Raw genomic sequence first — 18,246 nt, forward strand, 5'->3', positions numbered from 1 at the left:
CTTAATGGTTAATTATTATTTCTAGAATTGAGAATGAAAAAACTACAATTTCTTAATGGTTAATTATTGTTTCTAGAACTGAGTATGAAAAAACTGTAATTAAAAGAAATCAAAATGTAAACAATACCAAGAATGTCAATAAGCATATCTGGAATATATTATATCAATTGGAAACCACATATTAAATTATATATAAGTCCAATTCCTCTCAAATGTCTAATTAAATGTAATATAAAGAATATTAGCCTTATCTAAGTCCAACAAAAATTGAAATTAAGACACAGTAAATAGATTATTATATTCACAATGATTTACAAACGAAAACATAATGAATACTTTAGCACAAAAATCTATTTAATATTCAGGTAAATAGAAATATGATAAAGAATATAACTAGACTCAAGAAAAAACAAATAAATTTAAAAAATAAATCAATTAATAAAGACACTGAATCTAGGAAATGTATTGACGTTAAATAAACATATGCATTTAACTTATTGATTCAATTATCAATTTTAATACAACCCTGATGAAATATTACAATCATATTCATAATCTTCTCTAACGAACAACTATAAAAGTTGATTAGTAAATTCTCTAGCACATTTAACTCTTAAGAGAATAAATTAACTATAAAAAACATACAAAGAATAATTTTTTCATTGTCCACCTATCACATACAAGTCACAAGGTAAAATCATAGCATGCATTTGTAAATCAGCTGAGCAATTATCACATTTAAGTCTCAAATTGAATAGCTAGACATTCACATTATTGGTTAGATAATTCACAAAAAATCAAGCACTATGAACTATAAATCAGAAACTGCATGATAAATTGATATCAATAAATGAAACGCACAAATACAATCAACTACATACAAACCCTAAAATTAGAAAAGAAACTAGTCAAACATAGCAAAACAAATCAAATACATAATTAAAAAAAAGTAATTAAAAGACTAAATTAAATAAAACTTAAAAGAAATTAGTATGACAAACTCGAATCTTCAATCTTTTAGAAATCTGATATAATCTTTATGAACTAAGAAAGCAATATATTTGAAAGCTAGAAATCTGAAAATATGAAAGTGGAACCCCAAATTGATCAACAAAGAGACTTATTTATTGGCCCAAATACAGATGAAAATCCCCAAAACAGATGAAAACACGAACATCTGAAACACCTATTTTGAGTTTATTATTTAGATTGCCACGTGATTTACTATTATAGCAAGCACAGAAATTAAATTATCACGTAAATATATTAGTTCACCAAAATTATTCATCGGATGGAAAATTGAATTAATTAATAACATAATTGAGGTATATTGAGATAAATTTAAAACGGATGCAAAATGCGAAAATAAAAATAGTTAGGTTATTTAGAAATATTAATCCCTAATTAAAACATTGGAAATAATTTGAGAATTTATTTATTTTATTAGAATAAACTTATAGAGGAGGACAACATGCGTATTGAGTATAAATCACGCCATCACTAAAAGTAGGGGTGGAAATTTGGGTCGAGACGGGAACTCTACCCGATTTTGGCCAGGTACCCGATCCCGAAAATAAGTTAAAAGTAGTATCTGTACCCGCACCGTCTTATGGAATCGAGTACCTTAATACCTGATTCGAATACCCGATTTGGATATTCGGATACCCAATTATCCGATTTAGCTATTAATTTTTTTAAAGGTGATTTAACTATTAAAATTAATGTTTCATTGTAAGTTCTAATTTATATAGCCCAACTGCCCAAGTAGTATGCTTAATTAAAAGAATAAATGAATTGATGAGCATTTTAACATTTCGAAAATAATAATTTTTATTTATTAATGAGTTTATTCAAATTGCTAATGAATTTCAGCAATTCAACAAAAGGCCGCGGCTACTTAATTACTAGTTTATTCAAATTGTTATTGTATTTAGTATTTACAACCCTAAACTAATACTCCCTCCGTCCCTAAAATAACTTCCTCTTTTTCCATTTTGGGACGTCCCCCAAATAACTTCTCTTTCTTTCTTTCCATTTTTGGAAACCTACCCCACCACTAATAATACTTTATTTATTCTTACTTTTCACTTTTCACCACTCCCAATACTAATTATAACACTTTTTCACAACTTTCAATAATAATTATATCACTTTTTCTCCACTATCAATACACTTTACAACTTTTTATTAAAACTCGTGTCGTCCCCAAAGAGGAAGCCATTTCAGGGACGGAGGGAGTATATAAAATCCTAAATATATAACTATTAAATTATATGCGGGTAATTGGATATACCCGATGCCCGAAAAACAATAGCCTTTTCTACCTAGTACTACTCCGAACCCATAAAATATCGAATATTAAATACCCAATAACCGACTTGGTATCGGGTCGGGTTTGGATAACCAAGTACCTGATACCCCAAATTTCCACCCCTAATTAAAAGGCAGCGAAGCCTAATTTTAGTATGGAATAATTGATTAATTGATGTTTTTAAGTTTAAGTTTAATCCTAGAATATATTTAGAATTAATTACGTTGCTTGTCAAAAAATAACCTAGGAAAGCTAGAAAATTAGAGGCATGTTAAATGCAAATATTGAAAGTAGAGGGATTGCGGCTTATAAATAGATGGTAGAGAGAAGGAAAGGAGGGGAGGAGCGGAAACCAGCAGGCAGCTCAGCTCTAGCCACTACCACCAACCGAATTCGAATTATGGGTGTTGAAATTCAGAGCAAGATCAACGACGACGCTATTCATGGCGCTGCCACGCCGCTCATTCTCGGCTTACAGCCCTCTGCTCTCGTTGACCACGTGGCAAGAGTTGATTGCTCCCTCCTCTCCCGGATCCCTGGCGAGTCCGGCGGCTCCTTCCCTGTAATCCCCTCTCTCTCACTCTCTCTATTAATCAAGTATATGCTTCTTGTGTGAACTCAGTGGGATTGCTATTTTAGTTTTTTCTCTCTCGGTTTGGATTTATGTTGGTTCGTTGCACTTCAAATTAATCCAAAGATTGAATTTTTTTTTCTTCTGATTTTTGCGTATCTAGTCTAGAGAATTTGCAGTTAAGTGCGGCCAATTTTGTGTTGTGGTGTATGAGGTGCGAATTTGATTCTTGACTGTTGATGGCTGGCTAGAATTTGTTGTATTGGATGCACAGCAACACACACATTGTCTCATTATCTGCATTTCTGATTCATCTTTTCAATGTTGTTGTTTTAATGCCCGTATATTTCAGAGGAGAGATTCTGCAAACGTATGAATATTATTTAAAGTTGCTTGCCTTTATATAATATAAAAAGTGTGATCACATATCTCATTAATGTTTGCTAGACTTTTATTTGGATTGCATGATCACATAACTCATAGGTGTGCAACGATTCTATTTGGAGGCATTTGGTTTGAGCGATAAGTCATGGCTGATAAAATAATCCAAACTTAATCAAGTGTTTGGTTTGCATGATTAGGCCAGTGATACCGGCACTCTAATCATTCAATTAGATGATTATTCACCCCAGAGTTGGATTGATTATTTAATCATCCTCCAATCCTATCAATCTTCTATCACATCCACCAAACCAAACGCCCCCTTAGTGTATTGATCAAACTCTTGGCTTTTGCAGGTTGCGGCTGAAGAGCTGAAGTTCGTCTTGAGCGAGGTTAACAACCATTTCGTTGCTTCTCCAGAAAAAGGGTCTTCATTGAAGACCATAGCAGGGGGTAGTGTTGCTAATACAATCCGAGGTCTGGCTGCTGGCTTTGGGATCACTTGTGGCATAATAGGGGCTTGTGGGGACGATGACGAGGGAAGCTTGTTCATCGACAACATGAGCTTCTACAAAGTTGATCTGTCGAGATTGAGGCTTAAAATTGGGCCTACCGCCCAGGTGAGCTTTATGCATTTAACATTGCGGCTTCCTTGTATGTCTGAAAATTTCCTGAGGTAGTAGCTAAGCATTTCTGAATTCTGAGACACGGTTTGAAATTTATCGATGCAGTGTGTTTGCTTGGTTGACGAATTGGGCAATCGTACTATGCGGCCATGTCTCTCAAGTGCAGTGAAAGTTCAGGTGTATACAGTGTTATAATTCTCAAGAAATTAACATTGTTAATCTGAACTTGCATATGAACATCATAATCTTATGCTTTTACCAGGCTGATGATTTGACTACGTTGGATCTGAGAGGTTCCAGGGTAAGCCACTACCGATTCTAAATACCACTCATTTTGCTTTACATATGGCCTGTGTTCTTGCTCTCTCTCTCTCTATCTGTTGAGTTTCTTTTTGTTGTATGAGGCATGCTAATCTGTCTTCCTTTTCGTTTCCTTTCTCTCTCGTATTTCCTTGTCTTTCTGTTCTCTGAACCCTCTTTTGAAAAATGGCCGAGATTGCCTTGCGGACAGCAGACATAATTCTTGCATATTGACAGGGACATATTTAACTGTGTCGGGATTTTGATAATCTTATCCACTAATCGTTATAAATGCTTATAATTCTTGGTTGCATCTAGCTAATAACTTGTCTCCTCTTTCCGGTATCTTGGCCTGCTGTGTCTCTAATTCGATTTCCATGGTACAGTGGCTAGTGATGAGATATGGGATATTTAATATAGAAGTTATTCAGGCAGCCATTAAAATTGCCAAGCAAGAAGGTGTTTCAGTTTCCCTAGACCTGGCAAGCTTTGAGGTAATATTTCAGGAATCATAAAGTTTTATATTGTTGAGAAGTAAACCTGATATCAAAGTTGTCCTAATAATCTCTTGGATGTGAATTCATGGTGTGAAGAAATATTTTGAGTGCTGCACTTGAGGCATTCTTGCAATCTACTTTCGAGTTATAATAATCTTACTATTGCAGATGGTAAGGAAATTCAGATTGCCACTTCTACAGCTGCTGGAATCGGGGGGTATAGACCTTTGCTTTGCGAATGAGGACGAGGCTGCTGAGCTCTTGAGGTGAAGTCCATTTCTTTTCACATTAATTTGTGAAACAGTATTGTAGTGAGATAAAGAATTTTCTGTTAGTTTTTTTCTGTTTAATCCTGGATTACGTTGGGAACAGTCTCGTTGATCGTTTCTTCTGATCCTTGCATTTAAATTGCAGTAGTGAAGACGAGAAAGCAGATCCTGAATCAGCTCTTGAATTCCTGGGGAAACACTGCCGATGGGCTGTAGTGACTCTAGGCGCAAAAGGGTGCATTGCGAAGCATGGGAAAGAGGTTGTCCGAATTCCAGCAATTGGGGAGTCGAAGGCAGTTGATGCAACCGGAGCGGGAGACCTCTTTGCTAGCGGGTTTCTGTACGGGCTGGTGAAGGGGCGGACGCTGGAGGAGTGCTGCAAGATCGGGTCTTGCAGCGGTGGCTCAGTCATCCGTGAGCTCGGTGGCGAGGTAACTCGAGAGAACTGGCAGTGGATGTATAAACAAATGCAGACGAAGGGGCTTCCTATACCCGACCACAACAATTTTGTTTATGAGAAGTCATGATGAGAGTCAGTATTCCTTATATTAGCCAATCTGGAATTGCATCCTCAATGGCAATGGTTTGTTTTTTTATTAGCCTGCCAAGTGCTGTCTTTGTTAACCTTTGCAGACAATGTGGAGACTCATTTCTTATTATTCAACCTACATAAATCTAAATTTTCTGATTCACCACCATTTCTATTGCTAGATTCAAGTCGAGTCATTTATTAGACGCTAATTGTACCTACCATCTGTGTGGGGATAATACTTTTGTCCCTTAATTTCACGTTTTATATAAAAAAACTCATGTGAGCAGCAACTTTTATGTCCGCCCTTGGACCCCCTAGGCCCTAGCTACATGTATTTGAAGTAACTGCCAAAAAAAAGGTAATAAAGAAAAAAGTATTGACTAAAATTGAAGTCACAATTCAACTAAAACATAATTCTAAAAATACGATGTTGAATAAATTATGAGAGATATATTAAAAAACAAATAAATGTTATATGGACGTACTTCCTCTTTCCCAATTATATAGGCTGATTAAAATTTACTCAATAATTAAGAAAAATAATACAAAATAAAAATATTCGAGTAAATTTTCTAATATGCTTATATTTATTATTTAATGATGAATTAAAGATGGAGTCAATCAAAAAGTTAAATAAGAATATATTATCTATTATTATAACAAGGTTATATATTTAAGATATCCGAAAAATATTAACAAGCCCATATAATTAGAACGGAAGAAGTCTGGTACTTTTTTAAAATAGAAATGGTGGTAACCTTAATTTGACATTTTAATCCAAAATTTTATATCATCCTATGTTTCACATTTCTTGTCCTGTTCTACTAGACAAGAGCCTTGAAAATTTTCCAAGAAAACATTTTATCAAATTACTCAATGTTCACATTCTCAGGAGCGAAAAGCACGATGAAATTCGCAAAAAACATTACACCAAGATTGAATTGATTCCGTACCAATAGTATATTAGCTTACGTGCTCAAATTCAACCTAAGATGAAAAACATAATGCATCCCATCGTCAAGACAAAGTTCACCACGAATACAAATATAAAAAGCAAGGCACGAAGTGATATACTTAAATAGTCGCACTAAAGATTTGCTTGCCAAGAAAATACGAGTATGCAATCCAGCCAGCAATTTCTGCTCAAGGTCGGAGTTTAAGCAACACGACACGACACTCACTTCCTACAGCAAGAAATGCAAGCAGAGTAGATTTTAGCAGTATCAGATATCCATTGGGGCCGCACCTTGGTCAGGGGCTGCTCCCTCAGCAGCAGCTGGAGCAGCAGGTTCAGCATCTGGTGCAGCAGCCTCATCAGCAGGGGGTTCTTCACCAACTACCTCGAATTCATTGATCAGTCTTTGCACAGTTTCTTGATCCAATACATGAAACGCCTCCCCGGCACCCAGTATGGCAATCGTGCAGATTGAGCTAGTCAGTTTTTCTCCTTGCAAGGTCTCCCTTAATGCAAAAAGCGCATCCTTGATCAGATTTTCTCGTGATGAGTCCATAAAGCTCTCAAACTTCCGTTCTAGGTATGTCTTTGCAGCCTGTGACCGAGATCCAATTGCAAATGCTTGATACTCAAAGTAATTTCCACTAGGACAGTTGTAATATAGGTGAGCTCCAGATTCATCAAGACCACCAACCAGCAGGCCAACGCCGTATGGTCGCTTCCACGAGCGCTGGGTGCAGACCTGCATTTTTTCAGATAAAATAAATGAAGCTTTGGCAATCAGCAACTACTCACATTTGCACACTTTATTAGATAAATTACCGAGCAACAAGAAGTTCCAGTTGACGACATTTGATGACAACGATAAAAGATAACATTCAATAAAGTACGAGTAAAGAAAAAATATTCAAGGCTTGGGTTTTCTACCAAAAAACAACATAGCATAATGTACAAATTCTTCTGAGGCATTCATTCATTAAGATAGATAAGTCTTTTATGACAGCTCCAACAGTTACATGAAACACACAATACATAGCAGCAACTCATCAAGTACTAGTGTGCGTGTGTTGGCCTAGCGCCTAGCGGTAGATGGTTAATGCCCAATGCCTGAAGTCCTGGGTTCGAGTCCACTGTGCCGCAGTCATTAAATTTCTTTATTTACTTGTGTAATTTATCAACCAAAAAAAAAAAAAAAAACTCATCAGGTACTACAGAAGCTACTTTATAGCCGACATTCGTATCAGCAGTTGATATGCAACCTTGATAACCAAATATAAGAAACATATGATAAGTTCTACTTACATGGCAGCACAAGGCCTATAGGCTATACAGAAGGTGAATCTATAGCTGCTACAATCAAATTATTTGTCAGGTCTAATCTAAGGATACTACATATGAAAAAAATTCAGAGGGTGAAGATCATAGTTCCACCTGAAGATGTATTTGAAATGAAAATCTCATCCACAAAAAAGAAAATCTTGAGCATCCATCTCCTCACAAAGTTATAATATGACAGGTACATATGATATTCTATAACCTAGGTAAGCCCAAAAAATTAAAGAAGAACATATTAAACTGCAACAGAAACCCAAATAAATGCTTTAGTTTGAGGTCATATCCTACGTACATGATAAACATACTAGTTAAAGTCCCAAAGAAATCAAAACCTTCTATCATCAATTTTTTCCAAAGCCAAACGCCTTGAGATAATCTGTCTGATAAATGATTATTGACAGATTGATTCAATGACAATGGCCCCTCTTCAGAGAAAGAAAACCACATATATGTATTCCCGCATCCCATCATGTTGTGTCCAAAACTACACGACTCAATTTTAGTTTTGTCTGCATGAATTTCTTAACATATTTTCTCCTGAATGTCTACTTTCACAAGTAGATATGTCATCAATGTGCATCCAATCATCTACATGGCCTCAAACATCAGCATCTGAACTACAGTTTTCAATAGCTACACACTGCAGCTAAAATTCAATAGCAGTCTTTTCCTCTCAGCAAAAACCTATCAGAAGTAACTAAATTCATCTTCAAGTGTCCCAAGGATACCCAACATTCGAATTTCGACCAACTTTTAAGTCTAACTAGGAAATTTGTTGCTTTGGTTTTGCCATCAGATCTTATATCTTGAACACAGACTACCGGGACAGTACATAATTCAATGGAACAAACATGCAAAAGAGATAAGTTGATCAAACAACCAAAGAAATTATATGTTGAACTTATGATCAAATGGACCAAGCCTGTTTTTGACTAATTTTGCTGCATGGAAATTATATGTTGTAAGAGTTATACCAAGAAACATGATAGGGACCCTATGGCAAGGGCACTTGTGAATAAAAACATCTGTATAATAGCATGACAATTGCCAAGCACAAAGGGACAACTCTTCTAGACCTTCCCAGTTTCACAGAGAAATCTCTATCACTAACTTGTGTGACTCTATAATTACACTGAAGCCAAGTAATGACTAATGAGTAATGCTCCAATTGAAAAGCAAGCAAGAGTTGACAAGAAATGTAGTAGAGGATATATGAGGATTGTTTCTTGCGAAAGGACAACTCTAATGCTACACCAAAAAAAGCAAATTTGGTGCAGTTTTCACCCCCATTTCACTCCAACCCTTCACCAAATCTTGCACTAAACTCAGTGTGGGCGTGAATTGAATGTTTTGGAGAGTATTCTTGATTTGCAATTGATAAGTAGATGTGAATAGAACATTTTGGAGAATATTCTTTTTGGTACGGTATTTGGTGTGAACGGGGACTTGAGAAAAGTTTGGGTGCGACATTGCACCACTTTGGAGCAAAATCCACACCAAATTATGTTGCATTGGATATCCTCTAAGAAGCTTTGTCAAAGAGCAAAATACTATTATACCACCAAAGAAGTAAGAGTTTACCCTTCAATTGAGCATAGCTTCAGATTCTCAAGTCATGTAGCACAACACTTGAGCAGTGTTTCCTTTCTTCACAAAATTTTTGGAGAAACAATTATTACTGAGAACCACATCCAATTTCTAATTAAAATTTTCATTTACATTTCTCTCTCCAAACTGAAATGTATGTATTTCGTTTCTCAATTTCTCCATCATGCTTCAATCACACAGTCCTGCACTCCGTCAGGAAAACTATTGAAAGATATAATTTTAATCTCCAAAAGAATACAACAATGCTCTTTAAGCCCCAATTGCAGTGCCTATGTTGATACATAGTTTATTGGTGGGCGTTCACACAAACTGACATGTATATGTAAATCTTCTTTATCCATTTTTCTGCCACAGTTAGCTCTAATAACACTGTACTTCAGGGAAAACTATTGAAAGATTTCATTCTCCACCCTCTAAAACGCTGCACCACACCTCCTTATGCCCATTGTCCCATTCCTCGCTTGATATACAGTTGGATAATCATATATGTGTGTTTGTGTGTCCCATCCTGCTCTAACCAAACAATCTAACTCTTAAGATACAAAATTCTACATTTTCACTAAAAACAACAATCATCAAATACCAAATGAAAAGTAAGCAATCGTGATTTCTCTTTAGGATTTGCCCTCGGATCCTTTCGAGAATTCCCCACGCTACTAACCCTCAAACTTAAGACCTAACTCTCAATCACACAATGATCGGGACAGCAAATCGCAAAAGTAATACGAGACATCGGAAAGATGAAACAGCTTAGGGTTTAACCAAAATGTTAAAATTAAACCTGAGCCTTGTCGGCGAGCTGAACAACGAGGCGGCCAACGGGGAGCGGGGACTCGTAGGTGTAGGAGTAATTAATACACTCGTTACGCATGTAACGCGAGAGCACCCTTCCGTCGGCGGTGAGTCCGGCGATGGCGACGCCGATGTGGTCGTCGACCTTGAAGATCTTCTTCTGGTGCGACGAGAGCTCGGAGCTAGCCTTGTTGACGCTCGCGAGCACCACGTGAGTCTTCGATCTCAGCCCTATCGCCGCCGAGCCCTGCTTTACCGCCTCCATCGCGTACTCGACCTGGAACAGCCGCCCCGCCGGCGACCACGTCGTCACGTCGGTATCGTACTGGTTCCTAAACATCTTGAATGCACGGAGAAGTTTGTCTTTACAAATTTGCAGAATGCAGATTCAAATGATTTGTCTGCTCTTTTCCTTTCTCGCTCTAAAATAGAAGCAGCAGAGAGAGAGAGAGAGCTTTTCTTTCTCTTCAAGGCAAAAGAAGAAAATTTGGCAGATTTGGGGCTTGATTGAACCAATTAAACTTGGGCCTTTGAGAAAAAGAAATTGGGCCCTTTATTAATTTTTATATTTAGGCTTTTTTAATAATTGTATTCATAATTCTCGTTTTACTCGCAATAACTCTTTATTTAAAAATAATCCTCAAAAAAACAAAAACTCTTTATTTAAAAATAATATTATAAATATTAATAATTTTGTTATTTTATCCTTATAGCCACCAATTTATAATTCATTCAAAATATTTGAAAAAAGATGATGAAGTATTACCTATTATCCGAAACTATAAAGTCCTTAAGTAGATATTCAAATAGTTAGATATATATGGAATTCACTTTTATTTCAAGGGGATATCCAAGCAACTCACGTTTATTTCAAGGAATATCCAAACATTGGGAATTCACTCGAATATCCAAGCAACTCTTATCTTTGAACAGTGGGATCTAAAAAAAAGACGTTCATCTAAGAATATTTCCCACATCCTGCAACCATCAATGTGTAGTTGACCATTAATGTGTAGTTGATTGATACTCGTTTCATAATTGTGTGAAGTTACATACTAAAATTCTCTTAATTAAAAGCACATAATATGTAAAGACGCTAAACCGAAATCAAAGTTACATCTCTATGTAAATGAATGTTGGATAGAAATTGAGTTAACACATCCATATATTCGATTCCATAAATCATAGCCATGGTGAGATCGCGTGAAGTTGTCGATCGACATCAGAGCAAGCATCGTTGGTGAAGGCCGGCAAAATATCAAAAGCAGAAGACTAAGGCCTAATTCCAATTATCAAAAGCAGCATAGCTCCAAATCATGAAGTCGCATCTCTGCCTCGATGCAACCTCTCTCCGATGGTGGGGCTATAAGCTATAATTTCAATTATCAATTTGAAAAAAAGAAGCTTGTTTTGAAGAAGTTCGGCACTTGTAAGTCCAAATTAAATCACACTGTGGTCGACCAAGATGTTTGATGGTTTGATATTGGGGTTCTCACGAAGATTTGTGCTTTAGGTATTACTAATGAAAAGTTACCTATCCAATTGCATATGTCGCACATACAAAAAGCAAACGTGCAGCACAAAGTATCAACGAAAGTAACAACACTGAACACAAGAGTTGTTCACCCAGTTCGGTGATAAAACACCTACGTCTGGGGGGCCACGCCCAGGGTAAATTATCCACTAGTAAAGATAAGATATTTACAGGACTTATGTGACAGACTCTCTAGCCTTCTAGCCTCAATATCTTCCCAAACCCTCACAACGATGAATAATTGAGAAAAGAACAACGATCTAATCTCTAAGCGTGAATGAACCTCACTCACCACCAACACCCACGAAAATAACATCCACCAACAGGCTGGAGAAAGCAACAAACGAATAAGAAAACACTACCCCAACAGATTGCTCAATAAACCCACGAAAAAGCAATCGAACAAGATCACACACTCTCACGAAATTGTATGATCTGAAACCCACAAAATTACTCTCCAATATGTAGAAGAATATCAATGAAATCAGCCACCAAAAACGTCCTCCTTCTCTTCCTTAAATAGGCAAACCCTAGAAAGAGTTATATCTTGAGTAGAACTCTAATAAAGATGATATACTCAATCTATAATTATAATCCCTCAATATTTCGAGCATATTGTTGATATAATGTGAGATATAACCATAAGAGACGTGATATACTCAAACACTAATGAGCTGGAAAATCGCAAAGCTGAAAAACCGTAATGAACAGTACTCCCGTAATGAACAGTACCAGCCGAAGTATCAACTTTGTCAGATACTTTGAGAGCAACACTAGCAAATTTGTCTACATAATGACAATAACCAAACTTGAGTATCAAATACTCAACAACTAATACTAGTATTACACCGTGTGAAGTTTTAGAATTTTAAATTGAATATGTATATTCATTATAATTATCAAATAAATATTTATGTAATGAATAAAATGAGTGTTATGATCGAAATCATTCATACTCTTTTTTAGGAAATTTTTATACCAAAGCTTTTGAGTTTTCACTAGCGTTAAACCTGTCGAAATTCGACGGGAATCATTTTATGTCATCATTTAAAAAAACGGTTGACTAACGGAAGAATTAACGCCGTTTGGTCAGAGGGGCCTAATTGCACGATTTTTTTGAGTTCGGGGGTTTAGTTGCACACACAGTGAGTAAGAAGGGTTATACGCTATAAGGGCTACCACTTAAAGGGCCTATCTGCACCTTTTCCCTTAATCTTAATCAATTTCGCCAATTAAATGTAGGTTGTGATAATAGAAATATATTTTTATATAAATATTCATTTGGTGAAGTTTATAAAAAGTTGATGTGGGATTGGAGATTTTAAAGGAAAAAAATATGTAAATTTAAAGTATCCTAGTTGTCATGGGAAAGAAAGGCAGAAATAAAAAAGAAATAGATTATTCCCTGAGAGCTTGTCCAATACTACCAGTACCAGAAATGCATCTCCTTCGCCCGCGCGAGAGACTTCTATGCCAGCCGGGAATAACGGCTCTGTTATGAAAGAAAGCGGCAGACAGACTTACCTCTGCTAACTACTACGTTTTATATTGACTGGAAGTTAGATAGATACTAAGGTATAGTGCCGCTACCAGAGAAGGCTCTTTCATGCTAGGCGTCCAGACCTATTGTTCAACCTAAAGTGTACCTCTAGATTGCTCGCAAGCTATGTTGCATAGGTGCGGGGGCGATACAATACGAGTACGGGGATACGGGTTTCTAAAAAATTATAGGGTGCGATTCGGCAAGGATACATCTAATTATTAAAATTTTATTATATATAAAGCTTATAAAATATATACAATTTAAATTTTCTTAAATTAATTATATGTAATTTACATTTTATTTTACTCAAAAGTTAAGCATTTTCAATTATATAAGTTAATTGGGCAACAATATAGCGATTCAAATATTATTAGTCCAATAAAATTATCAAAATCAACATTGTGTAGACCTTTCGTGCATGAGATAAGTGAATTTCGCCTATGGAATTTGCGAATCCGGTTTATTTTTATAAATTGTTTTAAAAGATACGCCACGTGGCGAATCGGGTGCGAATCCGACGAGAATCCGAGAGAATCGCACCCCAAAAGAATCCGATTCGCCGTACATGCTAATTTTTGAAGAATCCGTGCATCATAGCTCGCAAGAGAACGAGGTCAATCGTAGAGTGATAAGTTTGCCAAGTCATATCCACGAAGAAGACTTAATAGGGCTAGTGATTTATGTGTCACACACAGAAAGCAAATAAATCCTAAACATTCTATCCATAAGTTCAAGGTTTGTTTAGAGAATCAAAAGTAAATTCAAGCAAAGATAAAAATGATTTTAAAACAATTAGCAAGCGGAAAAACGAGTCTAGGGTCCAGGGATATTCGCCTCGAGAGTTAAACACGTTAGCAAAAGATAAGCACAATCTATCAATTCTAATAATGCATTCATGTAGGAGCTCAAGCAATAACTTTCGTATTCATGCTATGAGACTATGCAAAATAATTAATTAGAATTAACAAATCAATTAGATTACACGTTTCCGATCAAATCTAACGTCGATTAAACTATGGTCCAACAATAAATTCATCTCTCGATCTCATTCATTGTTTACAAAGATTAATCAATGGCCAATTGATAATCATAACAAGAACAATCTAATCAACTAGCACAAATCAATCACAAACAATTAAAACTCATCAATTTGAATATCCCAAACCCTAGAAAAAGAAATTAGTTCATATTGATGTAGAAATCAAAGTAGGAGAAAAAGTAAACCATGGAATTAAAGAAAAGAAGAAAGATAAAGAAATAATTGCGAAATTGAAAGTGCAAATTCGTTCCAATGCGTAAAGAAAGTGAAATTAAATGATAATCTAATGTTTTCCTATTGTTCTTGCTTCGAAAAAGAGAAAAGATGGAAGTTCAAAGTGAAAGAGTTATGTTTGAATATCTAAAAGCTGCCTTTCATATGAAAAATCCCGTCAGAAAACTGTCAGGGTCAGCCCGGTTGACTAGTGCGCCGCGGCTCACTTCATATTCTGCTTATTTTCCTTCAAGCAGTCAACATGGTTGACAGTGCGCCGCGGCTCACTGCCTTCTCTTCCCAATTTTCTTCTAATCACCCCCGATTCATTGTGAGTTATGGTTAGCAAAGCTTAAACACTCTCTTTTGCATCGTTGTGAACTTACTTCACAATCTTCAAATGCTTTAACATCGACATTCTTCATTTAACACCAAAAGCATCACAATTAACCATTAAGCTCAAATTAACACAAAATCACCACTACTCTACACAACTTTTGCAATCAAATATGACTAAACTAATAATAAACAACGACACATACATGACTAAATGTTCGCTAATATTTTCACCACGCCGCAAGTATACGGGTAGTTGTAATATACGGAAGCAAGGTCGTATCCCACAAGGATTAGTAGTTCAATCTAGTGATTATCCTAATTCATTTTACTCAACTATTTAGACTAAACGATTGAGTGATTGGTTTGATTATCTAACTAAATACTTAACAAGTGCAAAGACAAATAAAAATCAAATAAGCAAAGTGGATAAATAAGATGATTAAGGCGATTTAGGGACTAGGCATCGATAATTAAGCAAAAGACTTCAATTATAGCTCAATATTAATCTTGACAATCCTAATTATCTAGAGTGATCTCCCAACTAGTTCTAGCCCCCTCCCGGACGACTAGAACGGTAGATTACGGGTCATAGTTGCCGTCCCCGGTCAACTTCTAACCTATAACTCCCAAAAGCACACAAAGATCGACATACTCTCACCCAACTCTCAACCTCCCGGTTATCGAATTGATATGTTTCCAACACCTTATCTATTGCAATTATTCTCTCCCGATTCAAATTGCAAATTAGAAATGCATAGAATGTGGCCAACAAACCATACAAGAAATAAAACAAGGGTTTGAAAAGATAATGTGCAAAGGAACAAACAAGATTTATATTGAGCGCAAATAATCAATCCATTACAATAATCATCTAGCCTAATCCCCAAATCAAAGAGAAATTTAGCCTATCATGTTCAACAATAACATACCCAATGAAAAGAGAAACATAAATGAAAAAGAGAGAAAGAATGAACAAATCCTATTGAGAAGCTTGCTTCAATCTTCTCTCATCTTCAATCCTTCTTCAAATGGGTAGGAATGAGTATGAATGTTGGGGATTAGGGCTTGGATATGGAGGTAGGAATGTTGGGGATGATGAATATGGGTGAGTATGAGGTTGGGGAAGATGAATAATGTGAGGAAAAGGGGGAGAAAGGGGTTTAAGGGCTGAAAAACGCGACTCCGCTCTTTTCCCGCGGTCATGGCCCGCGCCCGTGGTGCTCAAACGTGGGCAAAACTCAGGGAACCCGCGGTCCCGCCCCGCGGCCGCGGGTGGTGACCGCGGTACACCCCTGGAATTGGGAACAGCTGACCCGCGGTCCCACCCCGCGGCCGCGGGTGGTGACCGCGGGGTACTGGGCGTATTGCGCAGTCCGCTCGTTTTGCTCCGTTCTCCCTCGTCCGGACTCGGATTTGGTCGCCGTTTGCGCTCACGGATTCCTCTCGAGACGTACTTCAATCTCATATCTTCAAAATCCTCCAATTAATCATTGAGGTTTCCTGAAATTGCTCCAAAACTACACCAAAATATCAAATCTTTATAAAACTAAATATTCGGGCACAAACAAGCATTCACAAGCAAAACATGAAGGGAAATGACAACAAAACATGTGGAATTGAGGTACGAAAACCATGTTTGTCAACCCCCCAAACTTAAAGTGTTGTTTGTCCCCAAACGACGAAGAGAAGAGAAATAAAAGTAAACAAACATGTGAGCATGAATTGGTGTCATTTCAAGGGCTTCAAATTTTACAAAAAATCTTTCAAAAGTGCATCACAAGTAGAAATGCATTCCAAGAAGTCACAAGTGATAATGGGTTCAATATTATAACCTCCAAGCTTGAATCCTAACAAAGTGGATGTTTCAATGACGCACTCAACTCTCAAGTGTTTAGAATGGACGTGTTTGCACTCAAATTGAAACAAGTATGCAATCTACCATAAGCTTGCCATTTATCCTAACTCTCTATACTTCAATGTGTTACAAATAAAGATCAAAAAGGGCTTCTATTTAGGTTGCAATGAGAGCTCTTTGGTGAGGTGAGGTGTTTATAGGCAAAGTGACTCATATCCCATACAATTCCCAAATTGAATATGTCATATTCACCATTGTTCTTTTCTAATCAATCAACCAATATCCCCACTTTTCTTCCTTTTCACCCTATGAATACTTATCAAGACCATGATTCAAAAGGCAAATCACTCCCCTTTGTACTATTTTATTCACATGTCTCTTCATTTTTCTTTCTTTTTCTTTTTGAGCTTATAGGAGACTAGTGATTTTCACTCAATCGAAGTTTGACAAGCAATTTCAATCATTTTCCAACCATTTTCATCAAAGCAACCACTAACATTCTAAGTTCTACCCCTTTATCATTGGTTCATTAAAAGAAAGGATACAAGGCACGAAAGGGGTAAACTAGGATCAAATGAGAATTTGGACACAATTTGAGTTAAGTGGCTAACAAAGATGGCCTTAAATCACTTCAATATTAACAACACATCTACTTTTATTTTCAAGAAAGGACTCATGGCAAGTTCTAGAGATCAACACACATGCTCAAATGATTTACACTCAAGAACAAAATGAGATTGTAAATGTATGACAATCAAAGGCTCAATTCTTACAAGCTCATTTTCAAGTTCTTGGAGGCAAAACATTTAACTCACTTGTCACAAGTTCAAACTTTTCATGCATAATCCACAAGTGATACACACAATTTTTCCAAGAAACGATTCATATCATAAGCCCAATGACATTCAATCAACATCACAAAGTTTGATACAATTATCCCAAGCAAAACAAAAACAAAAATATCAACCCAACTAACTCTCAAGCTTTCATTTATTCAACAATAACAAAAACAAGACAACAATACTAAAACAAACAAAAACAAGTAAAGCTTAAGATAGATGAGACAACTAATCCATCTCTCCCCTCCCCCCAAACTTATTTCACACAAAGTGAAAATGAGTTTGGAAGAAAAGAGAAGGAGAAGTTGTCTCGGACTCACAAAAAAAAACTAACATATAAAAAAAAATAAACCATACAAAAATTAAAGGGTACCTTGTTGGGGTGCCTCCCAACTAGTGCTTAGTTTAACGTCATGAGCTAGACGTCTCCATGATGGTGTTATGGCTCGGGGGTGGTTCCAACGAACACTTCAACTTTTGGTTTCAAGGGCAAAAATGCCTTGATTCTTTCCTTCTCAACCACAAAGGTTCTTTCATCCTTCTTTCTCAATTCAATTGCTCCATTGTTGAAAACCTTGTTGATTTTGAAAGGACCCGTCCATTTTGATCTTGGCTTTTCCGGAGGTAGTGATTGACGGAAGGTGAGGAGAAGGACTTCATCATCGGGTGCAAACTTCCGTTTTTGCATCATCTCGTCATTAGCACTT

General features: G+C 36.5%; 2 protein-coding genes across 3 annotated transcripts; one reads left to right on the forward strand and one right to left on the reverse strand.

The window, feature by feature from the left end:
* The first annotated feature begins 2,546 nt into the window (after positions 1-2,546).
* On the forward strand, positions 2,547-5,647 carry LOC131010554 (uncharacterized). Of its 2 annotated transcripts, none has more exons than XM_057938110.1 (7): positions 2,547-2,873; positions 3,620-3,883; positions 3,995-4,066; positions 4,152-4,190; positions 4,576-4,683; positions 4,855-4,952; positions 5,101-5,647. In XM_057938110.1, exons 1-7 carry the CDS (start codon positions 2,628-2,630, stop codon positions 5,480-5,482), a joined length of 1,209 nt encoding a protein of 402 aa, XP_057794093.1. In that variant the 5' UTR covers positions 2,547-2,627; the 3' UTR covers positions 5,483-5,647. The 2 variants fall into 2 exon arrangements, with proteins under 2 accessions (XP_057794093.1, XP_057794094.1); XM_057938111.1 differs by having other exon boundaries at positions 2,562-2,873; positions 5,104-5,647.
* Positions 5,648-6,423: 776 nt separating this feature from the next.
* On the reverse strand, positions 6,424-10,701 carry LOC131010555 (proteasome subunit alpha type-1-B-like). The gene is made up of 2 exons (XM_057938112.1): positions 10,167-10,701; positions 6,424-7,184 (listed from the first exon to the last, which is right to left on the reverse strand). The coding sequence occupies exons 1-2, from the start codon at positions 10,515-10,517 to the stop codon at positions 6,711-6,713; spliced, it is 825 nt and encodes a 274-aa protein (XP_057794095.1). The 5' UTR covers positions 10,518-10,701; the 3' UTR covers positions 6,424-6,710.
* Between the last annotated feature and the right edge of the window lie 7,545 nt (positions 10,702-18,246).

This window comes from Salvia miltiorrhiza, chromosome 2 (assembly GCF_028751815.1).
Source record: "Salvia miltiorrhiza cultivar Shanhuang (shh) chromosome 2, IMPLAD_Smil_shh, whole genome shotgun sequence".
In the NCBI taxonomy this organism is placed as follows: domain Eukaryota; kingdom Viridiplantae; phylum Streptophyta; class Magnoliopsida; order Lamiales; family Lamiaceae; genus Salvia; species Salvia miltiorrhiza.

Coding starts and splice junctions, on each gene's coding strand:
- LOC131010554 (XM_057938110.1), top strand. CDS start 2,628: ATGGTAGAGAGAAGGAAAGGAGGGGAGGAGCGGAAACCAGCAGGCAGC. Junction 3,884..3,994: donor AAATTGGGCCTACCGCCCAG/GTGAGCTTTATG, acceptor TTATCGATGCAG/TGTGTTTGCTTGGTTGACGA. Junction 4,953..5,100: donor GAGGCTGCTGAGCTCTTGAG/GTGAAGTCCATT, acceptor TTTAAATTGCAG/TAGTGAAGACGAGAAAGCAG.
- LOC131010555 (XM_057938112.1), bottom strand. CDS start 10,517: ATGTTTAGGAACCAGTACGATACCGACGTGACGACGTGGTCGCCGGCG. Junction 7,185..10,166: donor AGCTCGCCGACAAGGCTCAG/GTTTAATTTTAA, acceptor GAAAAAATGCAG/GTCTGCACCCAGCGCTCGTG.